The sequence below is a fragment of the Mya arenaria genome, chromosome 5, assembly GCF_026914265.1.
Source record: "Mya arenaria isolate MELC-2E11 chromosome 5, ASM2691426v1".
In the NCBI taxonomy this organism is placed as follows: Eukaryota; Metazoa; Mollusca; class Bivalvia; order Myida; family Myidae; genus Mya; species Mya arenaria.
The window spans coordinates 58286421-58299921 of NC_069126.1; the positions used below are offsets into that span (position 1 = coordinate 58286421).

General features: G+C 35.0%; 1 protein-coding gene across 1 annotated transcript in view; it reads right to left on the reverse strand.

Annotated features, from left to right (window-relative positions):
- LOC128236075 (kin of IRRE-like protein 1) overlaps window positions 1–13501 on the reverse strand; it is a 57183-nt gene that overhangs the window by 16796 nt on the left and 26886 nt on the right. Inside the window, exons 5-6 of the mRNA XM_052950896.1 lie at window positions 5507–5806; window positions 3827–4120 (exon numbers count right to left, since the gene is read on the reverse strand). Of these exons, the coding sequence (XP_052806856.1) occupies window positions 3827–4120; window positions 5507–5806 (594 nt within the window). The remainder of the gene's footprint in view (window positions 1–3826; window positions 4121–5506; window positions 5807–13501) is intronic.

A 13501-nucleotide genomic window follows, 5' to 3' on the forward strand; every position in this document is an offset into this window, starting at 1 on the left:
CATAACCCTGTTTCAAACTGTTACAGCACAGTCGCAGAACCATTCTGTATATGCAAAGCTAGAAAGAACAACATTGTCAGCTTAATGTTCAACAGGCGTTATAAGGCTTTGGATGTGAATAAAAAAGTTTTGGACCGACTCATTCTCGTGCTTTAGATACATTTTTGTTAACAGGTATTGCATTAGAAGACGCATCCAATATAAAATATTTGAATAATATAACGAAGCTTTGACTTTATTCCTTGGATTCAACCATGTAACTGTGTCAGGTGAGGTCAATTGTAAAACATCAATGGTCAGTGTTAGATGTTAAGGTCAGATAACACTATGTAATTAAAGGATAACATTTAAAAAAATCGATGGCTGGTAGTACAATATTCAAGAACACCTGTCGGCTGAGATAAAGCCAATGTTGACAGGTTTCCGTAATTTATATGCGACTAGTTTTTTGGGATCAGGTTGTTTTTGGACTATTCTGGCTGTATGAAATTCACGATTCTAAACCGGGGTTGATATTTGATATTCAAATTAAGTTATTATTATGATTATACATCATTGACTTCATTTTCTCTATAAGTCAGTTATAAATAACAAGTTATCCCATTTGCAACATCGTTCTAAGATCCAATCAAGACTTATAGCGAATGCCAGTTCAAGGCTATTATGGGCAAGGGCTATATAATAATGAAGATTCCAGACTATTGCTTTTTTGGATCATGGCTGTATAAATATGGTGATTTTGAACAAGGGCGTTCCGTGACCCGGCCGGTTCTGGAGCGGGGCTTTATAATAACACGATTCTGAACGATAGTGCTTATGGACCAGGGCTAATTAAAAACAATGACCAACAGGGTCTAAATTCTTATTCAGGTTATTGGTCGCGCTTGAGGCTTTACAAGAAACCCATAAACACATCCGCTGGAAGCTTCCAAACCCCGCCCCCGAATAAGATCGTCCAGACTTTGTAACGACTGCAGAATCCGTTCAAGAGTAGAAAATGGTATATTAATAAATTGGAGAATGTAAGAAAACACAAGGCACGTATAAAATATTCTGAAAAAAAAACCCATAGCGGAAACGGAAAAAAAATCGTTAAGGAAATGAAGCTCGTTGAAATTAGCAACACAAATGGTAAAATATAGTAAAAAATGGAATTCTGTTAGCATATACTTTCAAAATACGATTTTTGCTACAACATAACATGCTCAAAATATAAACAAGAACACGTCTAACACGCATCTACTTCAATATGTGAACATTTCTAAGCTTCGCAGCTTCATGCATATTCAATTGCACTCTTTTATGGAGTCTGTTCCTTAACCGTACGTTTTGTGCCCCTACAAAACACATTCTTGGTAACAGTGCTTTTACCGACTTTCAAGCAGGGTTTTCATTAGATAACTTGACTTTTAGTTTTTTACTCTTTGAACTGTAGGCCGAAAGTGACACGGCTAGTGAAGACCTACGTTTTTTAAAAAAAGAACATTCCATATGTGATTCCATAACTATATCCTTTGTTTAATTGGTATAACATATAGTAAAGAAATTTTATATCCTTATCAACTTCACAAAAAAGAAACCAAATTAATGCTTATGCCCTAAGCAAGGCACAGCTGCCGAATAATCTACTTTCCAAATTGAAAAAGAGACGTCGCAATCAAACAAGCAAATAAACAGCGAGCAAAAAGGAAAACATCAATTAAAAAATAGAAATTAATATCAATAGCGTTCATCTTATTAAATGAACACAGACGGAATTCACTTTCGAAAGTACAAACACAACTCATAAAACCGAACAGATTACCCATTTCCGAATCACTCATCAGAACTACCTAAGAGTATCAACATAATTAATCGACTAAATTTAGCCAAGCCCGAAACAGAAGATGTTTACAAAAACAAAGCTGATATGAAAACTAACCATGAATTCATCGACCACTCAAAAAACATTAACTAGACGATGACAAAAACAAAAGGTAATAGACAAAATAAAAGTTGAATGTGCCGTTACTCCAACAGCGTATACAATCATGCATTCGAAGCTTTGTTTAACACTGTGTGCAAGTTGCCAACTCATCAAGATAGCCAATGAAATAACCCTTAAAACGAACATAAAGATCCAAAAAACACCACCAATTCTGATTAATATTAAACATGACAACACTATCTCCATTGGATACAAAATGAAGTATAGCACCAGATGTTATCACGAATTTTGTTCCAGGTGGAACGATAAGCAAAACGTCCTCTGTTACAGGTGCTTTAACATAATACATCCTTATACCTCACCATTTTATGACAGGCCATATTAACACTCCATATCGGATCAGCGGCTCTGCGTTTGCCACCACCTTCTAGGTTGCCAGGTTTATATAAGTACCTTTGACAGGCACTCAAACAAACGGGGTCATCTTGTTGTTTTGTTTGAACAGGATAAGGCTTTATTTTTCTCCGACTTTATTGCCTTGATAACAGCAGGTGATCCACTGACCTACTTTTTGTTCATTTCATGCCAACGTTCCATCTATTATGCATACAAATAACCAAACAATCTTTCCGCCAGCATCCAGTTAGATATTTCAATACTAATTTGATTTAATATGTTGGTGTTGATGTCATCAGAAGCCTCATTTCCGGAGCACATGGTCAGTTGCGTTGACTTGGGTGCAGTTTTCCTTTTATTCAAGTTTGATGTGTCATGTGCAGAGAACAAGTTGGGCTGTCTGCCTGGTTTAATTTGAGATGTAATTGTACACGTGATCATTTCTCGTTACGCTTGCAATCACCATCAGTATAGATGAATGTTTTTTTCAGCGAGAGAGATTGAACTAATAAATTGCAAAATACTTCAAAATTATGTCCACGTTCAAAACAATCACCCTGTCAGGACAGTATCACACTGGAAGTTTGTGTCAACGATTATGGCATCGAACGATTGGGCATCGCAGCAAGAATTTATTTTAATTTAAATATGCGGCATAGAATTATTGACTACATCAGGCAGTTATATGTATGCTTTTCTACAAGCCATACGGCATTTTTTTCTTGGTGGAATTCTTGGAAATATTTTTCATTGTTATTCACATCAATCGATGATTGACCGTTACAGATGAAGTATTAACTTTGGGTGATAGCAATCCTTTAGTTCAGTGATGACTACAAATTGCGTGCATGATATGTGTGGTAAAAATTGCAAATGGAGAAAATTACCTCATAGAATAGTGAATATTGAATATTTGACAATTGTCACGTAGCCTTCGTGCTTTTCGTTGGTTGCGCCGGCTTTCAGGCAGTAAGATAGAATAGTGTAAATCATATTTCCTGAATTCGTTTTGCAGTAGCGATTGTCTTCAAATTTCTGGTTCAGCCCTCGTATATTTTGAATGTTCCATAATCTTTCATGGTGATTTAAAAGTCACGGCAAAAACAATGAATACACGTGCAAGTAAAATAAAAATAAAATAAATTAACTTTCTTGACTTGCCCCTTCTTCAACAAAAGGGCATATAATGTTTGTGTTATGTTGGAAAAGACGAACTTCATTTAGTTTGTCAAATATAATCGAACGGTGCTGTTAGGTAACATCATAAAATATACGTTGTCAAATTTGATGTTTCAGTTAATTAAGTAAATTAAATGTTATAGTTGATAATCCCATACTGTATCGATTATTTTGCAGAAAAACAAAGCATTCATCTCAAATAATATCCATCGTTTAACTGATTAATTTCTGTTTCTTTCTGGTGCACACCGTCTGAATAAGTATGCGAGAGGAAGCGTTTTAGTATTTCAGTTAAAATATAATCAAAATCGAAATTGAACTTACACAATACTTGGAGACTCGCGGTAGTTTGTCGTGCCATATCAACCGTTGTCTCTCCAGTAGGTGACAACTTGTTCCTTGCTGTACACGTGACATCTCCGGCGTATGTGATATCCAGACTGGTGAATGTGAGGTTAGAGCCATTTTGTGACCCTCCGCCAGGCCGCGTCCACGTGTAAGTGGGGCTCGGGTTTCCCGTGCTGCTGCAAGTGAGCGTCATAGAATTTCCGGATATTACCCGCACATGGGAATTAATTACAGAACCATGGTAGAAAACCTGAGGGATTGACGGTTCATCTGTAAATATAGTGAAATCAGGTATACATGTATGTGATAATGACTAACGTCCGTACATTACCCGGACAGGGGAGTTTACCTCAGAGCACTTGTATCATACTTTAGGAGAGCACATTTGTTATATGTAATTATATTTAAGGTACACAACAACGACGATTATGGACAGTTTAAAAATAAAAAAGTGTGTACTATATCATGCACTATATCATTGATGAGTGTGCAAAACAAACAGACTCGTGTATCGTTGGTTGGAGTTTTGTATTCACTTTAACCCTAACGGTTTAGGACACAAATGTCCGCATGAAATTGTCCCTGTCGTTTGTATCTTTCTTTCCTTATTTAATGTGGTTCCAACATGTTTTTGTTTCCAAAGTTATTCCTAGATACGAACCCAATATTTTAACGTTGGATCTAATGGAGTAAAATGGTTATATCTTGATTTTTCTACAAAAATAAAAAAAAACCTTTGATATCTAAACCAATTAAAAAATATTAAATGATTGATGGCGACAATGTATTATATCAAATACTGTGATACTTATGTCCGGTAATTAATTAAAGAAATGTTACTTCTGAAAACTGAAAAAAAAACAGCGAAAACATATTCAAAAATGAATGACAGTGCGGCGCAAACATGTCCTGATTTTGTTTTGTTTTTAAAAAAATAATTTGCGGATTAGTTAATGGATTCATTGTTAGTTAATAAATGTTGCAGAAAAAAGTTTTCAATGATCTTCACTCTAACTGATACGCATTGTGTAGGATTTTTCTGTGCCAAACAGAATAGTAGACGAAATGAATATGTTAATAATGAGTTCTCCGATTCACAGACCTGCTCTAACAATTTATTAATAGGATAAAACATTATCAAAGTATGTAAGATTTGGTTTAGATAAGTCTATGGAACTGGACATTGTCGGGTCTCATCCAAACAAATACGCGTCTTTGACACCATCTGTTAAACACAGTCAACAGTACACAATCTCCCGCCTGTGCCACATACATAGTGGAATAACTATCAGCGCACCCGCTCATTCATATAATTATTCTTCTTAAAATTATTAACGTCGTTATTTTAACCTGTACATGAGACTCATTTTTGAAATCGAATGATGGTTGTACTAGTAAATGTCTTTTATGCTCATGATTGTCTTTAGATTGAGTTTACTTAAAGTACCATGGTAGTTACCTCGAACGTATTCATTAATTAGTTCAGAGGTTTTTATAGCACTGTCAAAATTGTTAACGTTTTGAGTTTACCTATAAGGAAACGTAACTTGTAACAATAGTAAATCATCTAACCAGATTATTCATCGGTACAACTTTATGATACTTGTAGATGCAAACTAACAGAACAAATTGATCCAGACGAATGCATAGACTTACATTGTATATTCAACGGGAACGCTGTGTTGTTTGTTCCCGTTTCCGTGTTTCCTCCTGTGGGATCCATTGTGTTTGTGACTGTCAGAGTGTACAGGCCTTGGTCGGCGGTGTGCTGGACATTGGGCAGTTTCAAACTGGCTCCGGAAACTTGGCGATGGCCCGGAGTTGACCAGGTGTACGTGATCAAGGGCGGATTGGCGGAACTGATGCAGGTGATAGTGCGGTCTGTGCCCTCCACTAGTATAACAGTGGTCGATATAGAAGTTCCAATGATGGTACAAGATGGTCTAATTGGAGGATCTACGAATGGAATAGAAATAAGATAACACGTGCAGGTAATTCATTTGTGACTAGGTCACTTGTGAGTGGTATGTGCAAACTATGTTTAATTGTAAGAATGTTTCTTTTATATTAAAAATAATAAAACACATGTTAGCGAATAACAAGCAGGAGTATTATATTTCTAGAAAGGATTTTGTTTTAAATGGTTTGTCTAAAATCGTCTTTACACGTATATTACTACGTTTAGTATTAAGGTATTTGTACATGGTTGTGTCATAAATTGACGCAGCGATAACGCTGACCAGTATGGTGGCGTTTTCTCTTCTGCGCTGACATTGACGAAAGAAAACGGGAATCAAGTTTTTTTCATAAATGTTGTAAACTGTTTGGGTAGACATCAAAATACGATGTATTTATCTATAAGTGAAAAACAATGCCTGACATTGCTTACTACGATTTGTTTTTTATTAATTTATATTTGAAAATTGAAGACAAAAAGAACAGTTTCAGTGGTTTGCAAATATATTTGATACTTGTGAAATATTCATGCAAACATTAGCAGTACAATTATAAACAAAGGAATAAAATGATTAATCATATATTGCCAAACACAGAAGAATTTGTTCGTTTTCGGTTTTGCCTTACTTTCATGTTAATATTCAACTTAATTGTAAGGTTATTTTACCGTCGTGATGATGTCGTCAAGACTCATGATAAACGAATGCTACTAGGGATAAACTTTAAAAGATATAGTAAATTTCCGAAGGAAGAAAACATATATTTAAGTGGTAAAACTATAGAAAAGCGGGGCCAGGCGGTTGTGTGGTAATTGACACTCGTGCTCAAAACATTTCTCGACGGCTCCGTCATGTATAAATCTCTAAACAAAACATTGGAAAGGGACGATTGCAGAAGCATCATCTTCAAAACATGAATGAAACCGTCATCCAGCAATGTCTGAAACGCTATTTTTATTTGAGACGTTAAGGACAAGATGATGCATGAAATCAATGCTGCCGGATAAAACATCTACGTTGTGTTATTACTTTTACTATAAGCCGACATTTAAATGAATGGAATGCAAACAATTGATAAAATAGTTCAGCCGAATACATTATTCATTTAGCATTGTTCGTTACATTTTAGTTTATGTCAGTACTAGCCTTTGGTAGAACATCAAAATCTTCTGATATGATAAGGTTCAGCACAACGGTTTTTATAGGCGACAATATATTACGAACTGGACACTGTCTTCCTTTCACGTATATAAAGAAAGTTGTATAAGTTTTGACTTCCAGCAACCAATGAAAATAATACGGAGGTACGCGATGTATATAATAATTTTGACATCATCACTTTCCTTAAATTGATACGAAAATACATATCTATACATACACGTTGTAAATAGTTTTATTTTAAATCGTTAACAACATTGCATTCCTATACAATACATTTTGAAGCAAAATTGTTTAAGCATGAAAACATTTATTACTATAGTAGAGTAGAAAAATATCGTTCAAACAATATTTTCATGAATTTAGATTTATTTGTATTTTTCGCATTTTACGACATATAAAGTCTTTAAACATGTTTATATTTCAAACTAAAAAAGAGTCGGATTAACTCATGTCATTGGGATTTAAATGAGATGAATAAATGTTATTTTTAATCAAATCATTCATATTTTATTTCTGGACACTAGTCACTAGTGAATGTTGTATCGATTTTTGACTTCAACCGAGAATCTAACTTTGAACGATACACATTGTGACTCATCGCTGTCTTAAACTTACAGTTAGTTGAAATGATGCATTATATTGTGTCTCTTTGAAGGATTGAAAAATTAAATGGATAAAAAGAAATCTTTTTTTGATTTTTTTTCAGATAATTCCTGTCATCAATATCAGCTCATCAATATTTTTTTGAGAATCTTGTAAACAATAAAAAACAAAGGTTCACACAGTGATGCTTCTTCCATTATTGTACAGAGCATATGAAACACATTGTACAAAATGACAGATTAGGTGGGGCGGGAGCAAGTCACAAAATTATATACAAATTATCAGGTTACAGGGTTATTACACCCTCCCGGAGATGATCCATGGAAGAGGCCGTTGCAAGATGACCCGGTAGCTAGTTCCATAGACGTTTGGCAAATAGTAGGACCAAATAGCATTGTAAGTTCCAGAAAATAACTTGATTTCACACTAAAATGGTAACTCAACTTTTTTTCAGTAGAAGAGGGTTCTACAAATATAAAAGACCAGGTTTTCACCCCTCTAATAAATTAGGCACATTTTTTTTTCTCTTCTGCCAATGGTATTCTTAGGCAAAACTCATTAACACCCAGACACAGGAATCACATTTATGTTTTCTGAAAATGGCAAGTGATAAAGATAATAACATATGGTCTGATTTTTTCTCCTATAATGGTAAATGCAACGTTTAACTAATTAAAGTTTATTGTTAATTTACTGAGTGTTGGCGTTCAGGATGCTAGAACATGGTTCTTTTATAACTGTCTTTTTTAATATTTACCTTCGTTACGGAACATATATTTCGTTCTCGTCCCCAATTGCATTTGCAAATGTTTCAGGTATGCCCTAACGTTGCCATATAAAACACTCTTAAAAAATAATTGGAAGCTAAATGTGCAAAACTACTGCGTGCCATTGAACACGTTTCACCCTTTAAATGGAGCGGATTACGGGGTTCGTGACATGTTACAATGCCAATAAAGATTGCTTTAATTAGTTTAAGGTTATACCCATTTTTTACTAAAGCGACAGAAGAGCGTTTGCATTTCGTTAGTGATGTTCTTGTTTTGCATTGCTTCTACATGAACGTGACAGCAGTTTGGGTGTAGGGTGTATCGCACAAGATCGTCTTTATACATTGTTGTAGGATTCGCAATATAAGGTCATTAGAGCAGTTTAATGTAAAATCAGGGAAATAAACCCTGCTCAAATGCATTTGCATTTTTAATGTTTCATCGTTAAACATTATAACCGGATTGCATCTTATATGTTGAATGTATTGTTATGTAGAACAGTGTCGTCCTCCTCTACTTGTTAAAACTGTCAAAAGCAGAAACTGGAAATCAGTGTCAAAAGAAGCTTTTCAGAAAGACATCTCTGAATTGAATCTACTTTTAGAACGATCGTCAAATGTTGATGAGCTTGTTACAAACTTTACCAAGAGTACCTCAGATGTAATTGATAAGCATGCTCCACTTAAGGAGAGAACTGTTATTTGCAGACCAAATGTACCATGGTATTCTGGATACCTGAAATCCCTCAAGCAGTTTAAAAGGTCAATAGAAAGTATTTACCAGTCTGACAAATAAAATTTGATGGAAAATATTTACAAAAAGGTTAGAAACAGCTACACTACTGCAGTGACAACATCAAAAAATAGATATTATCAGTCTAAAATCAGTGTGGCAGAGGGCGATGTGAAAAGCTATATGGGGTGACTGCCTGTCTGCTCGGTCGTACAAAGGACAATCCACTTCCACCGCATACTGATGATGTATCTCTTGCCAACGAATTTTTGCAATTCTTTGTTGACAAAATTGCCAGGTTGAGAAATGACTTAAATAATATAACCATTGAATCGGCACATATCGGGTCTGTTATCATTAAACGAGCCTCTGGGTGGCACAATTTTGACTGAGTTCACACCACTCTCAGAAAATGATGTAATGAAACTTATCCAAGGATCAAAATCAACAACTTGTGAGCTAGATGTTATTCCAACACCAAAGACAATCTTAATATTTTTGTACCAGTTGTGACATAAATTGTAAATAGATCATTATCATCTGGGGGTGTTTTCAACAGAGTGGAAACGTGCTGTGATAAAGCCTGTACTGAAGAAAAAAGGTCTCCCTCTAGAACTTAAAAATTATCGGCCTGTGTCAAACCTTTCGTTTTTATCAAACATCCTTGAGAAATCTGCCTTACAACAAATTACTCATCACATCGAAGTAAACAGACTTCTTCCGTCATATCAAAGCGCTTACAGAAAGGGTCATGGTGTCGAATCTGAAATGATGAAAATGTATTGTGATTTATTGGATGCTTTTGACAACAATAAAGTTACTATCGTTGTCATGATTGACCTCAGTGCAGCTTTTGATACAGTGGATATTCCAATTGTACTTCGAATTCTTCAGGAAGACTTTGGTATTAAAGGTATTCCTTTGAACTGGATAAATTCCTATTTAACTGAAAGGACAATGAAAGTTATTGTTGAGAACGCATCTTCCAACACAGAACAGCTGCAGTTCGGTGTACCACAGGGGTCCTGTGCAGGCCCAGTTATTGTTACCATGTATATTGCTGCTCTGAACAAAGTTGTACAAAAATACCCAGCAGGGCTTTATGGGTATGCTGATGATCATAAAATTGCTTTCAGAATTCAAGCTGGAAATGCACAAAATGAGGTGAATGTGCTTGAAATGCTAAATGATTGTCTCAATGATATAATTGTGTGGATGACAAAGTTTAGGTTGAAAATGAATAACTCAAAAACAGAAATTATCATGTATGGCACTAAACATAAGCTAGCAAAACTTAACATTTCAAGTGTGAGTGTTGGTGGATCATCAGTGAAATGTGTTTATAATGTCAGAGATTTGGGTGTTCATATGGAAAGTACTCTTAATTTTGACATGCATATCAGAAAAAAATGTCAGATTGCGCATGCTCAGCTTAGAAATCTGAAAGAAATTCGTAAACACCTTTCACAAAAATCAACAGAGATAATGGTGAATGGGCTTATTCATTCATATTGACTTTTGCAATGGATTATTTACGGAAATCCCTGCCTATCAGATTAACAGACTTCAGAAAGTTCAGAACCAAGCAGCAAGAGTTGCGACCAACACACCATACGGTCATCCAACTACCGAAGTCCTCAAATCCCTTCACTGGCTACCTGTGAGGGCAAGAAATATGTTTAAAATTCTTGTCATTGTGTTCCGTATTGTGCAGGGAACAGCTCCATCTTATTTGAGGTCTTTGTTAAACCGTGTTCCGGGAAAATACAGACTAAGATCTTCTGATGACATTCAATTTATTGTTCCAAGAACCCGAACCAGAATTGCTGACAGATCACTTGTTGTGGTTGTGGCCAAAATGGTGGAATGCTCTTCATAGAGACATAAAACACATTAAAAGTGAACCTACTTTTAGAAAGGAACTGAAAACTTATTTGTTTGGACTGTTTTATAATTAAGAGCCTACCAGATTTTATGTGTAAATGACTGTATATAGCCTTGTGTAAAATAGCGCATGAACTGTGTGAAGCGCAATCGAATATTGAAAAATACCTTTTCCGCTATACAAATGTATTTGTATTTGTATTTGTATTTATCCTCCGTTTCCTCCGTGGGCAAAAACTACTTTTGAAAATTAACTTCAAGCTGGTTATCACTCAACATTTCAATTAGTCAAAAATCAGATGATGGCTTATCTATAAGTAACTGCATATTGACAAATAACCTCTGGCAAACAATTAATCGGATCGAGTTCCAAGGTGTGTCACTAGGCGCTTTGAAAGCTGATTTGCAAAATGGCATTGTTACGATGACATGGGAAGTTGGGTCACTTGGTAAGTGATAAATGCAATAGGACATAAAACATTTCTATGAATAATACAATCTGGAAATAATTCAGATATGCAAAAATTCAAAAACATTGTTATAAGAAAGCTGCTGGAAAGCGTGAATAAAAAAGAACCACTGGTGAACAATAGCTTACAGGTTCATGATGTGCAGATTTAGGCAGTTAAACGCATGAATAACAACTACCCCTGGTGTTGTCATTGTAACACTGAAATCTGAAAAGCAGCAACGTAGAGTTTTGAAGGCCAAATCCAAACTAGGTTGAGATGACGATATGGTCAAGGAAAAAGGGGTCACATTCAACAGCGAAGAGGACAAGGTCGAGGTCAACATTGAAGAAGTCACGGCAGACAAAACATGTTTCAATATTCTAAACCTCAGATCAAATGATTTATATAATTATGTGAAAAGCTAATTGATGATAGGGACTTCTATTTACGTTAAGATATTAAAGAAATTACCTTATATTTATTTACATTTGCAACTGGGAATGATCCTATATACCATTTACATATTAAAGTTGACACTCATTATATAGTTCAACAAAATGATCAACCACCCCTTCTTTTTGTAACTTCAAAATTGAGCCAAGCAAGCCATGGGGCACACAATCGGTAGTATACTCACATGGAAAGTACGAGAACCCCAAAACCTGATCAAAACGCGAAATGAGTCAAAGGAGTGACTAGCAAACTGTTTAATGATTATCTTGCTCGACCAAACCAATAGTAATTAAAAACTGCTCAAACATAACAGACCTAAACATATTAAAAACACAATTTGACAGTTTTATACTCGCTGTATACATGTCATTAGTAAACTATGATATCGATTATAACATCGAATGTTTGAACTATATGCAAAGTTTGTTTCTGTGGAGATCTGAATGCCGATGTCCACATCCAACATATCGGACAATTAACAAGCAAATCGTTTGAAACAATCAATGAAAAAAAAAATGATAGTAGCCTGATGGTCGTACCAACAAATAACAAGGAATCTTTTACAAATCAACCAACACCAAAACCGCTTGACTACGTCGTCAACCGTACATTACAGTCAGTTATTCTTAACAACATAGTGCTTAATCACGAGTGTTGCGTGGTCTCAGACCACCTACCCTTCCTTACACAGCTGGACATCCTCTGCTTACACTTCGTTCAAGATGCCGAGAACGCTATCACATGGAACATACGAGTATATAATGTATTTTCGAGAATTATGTTAATATTTGAGAAGTATATCTAAAAACCTTCAAAAACATATCGTCTATGTGCAGACGAAGATAGCATTGAATTGTTGTACTCTCATATGCAAAGACAAATAATATTAAATATCCAATTAAGTACAAATCCCATTCCAAAAGACTTAGACAACATCAAGTTCATAAGTGCAATATGGTATATGCAGATATATCATTTGTATGATATTACTATACACTTTTAACGAATTTACCATTTCAAAAAGATAAAACTTAAAATTAACAAATGCAAGGGTAAAACTGATTATCGAAATGTGTGTCCTGTGTCCCAGCAGTATCTGGTGCTTGCAGCTACAACTACTGAGTGCGTGTACCTTTCTCGTTGATATTCTCAGCGCTTAGTTTTGGCAAAGGAAAGGCTAAGTCAAATATTCGGACCCTGATTTTTATTTAAAAAACTAGAATATGTGACTTTTGTGATTAAAATGAAAATGAAAATGTATAATCCTTAATTCAGTCAACCTTTACAGCAGTTTTTCGATAACATTTAAATATTTTATGACACGATTTAGGATAAAGAAAAAGAAATTGTCATGCTTTATATGAGGGGTTTTGCACTAACCCTCATCTTAAAGCTGCACTCTCACAGATTGAACGTTTTGACAACTTATTTTTTTGTCATGGAACGATCAATCTTTTTGCATAAATATCTGAAAACCAGTAATAAAAGACTGCAGAGAAAATATCAGGTGAAAGATATTTATATTTTTGTTCCAAAATAAGTGTTTTATGCATTTCATCTTAAACCGTTAGTAACAGTTTAAGCCGTAAAACATTAATTTCTTCTCTTAAAATAATGGGTGAATGTTGCCCTTTCGATAGA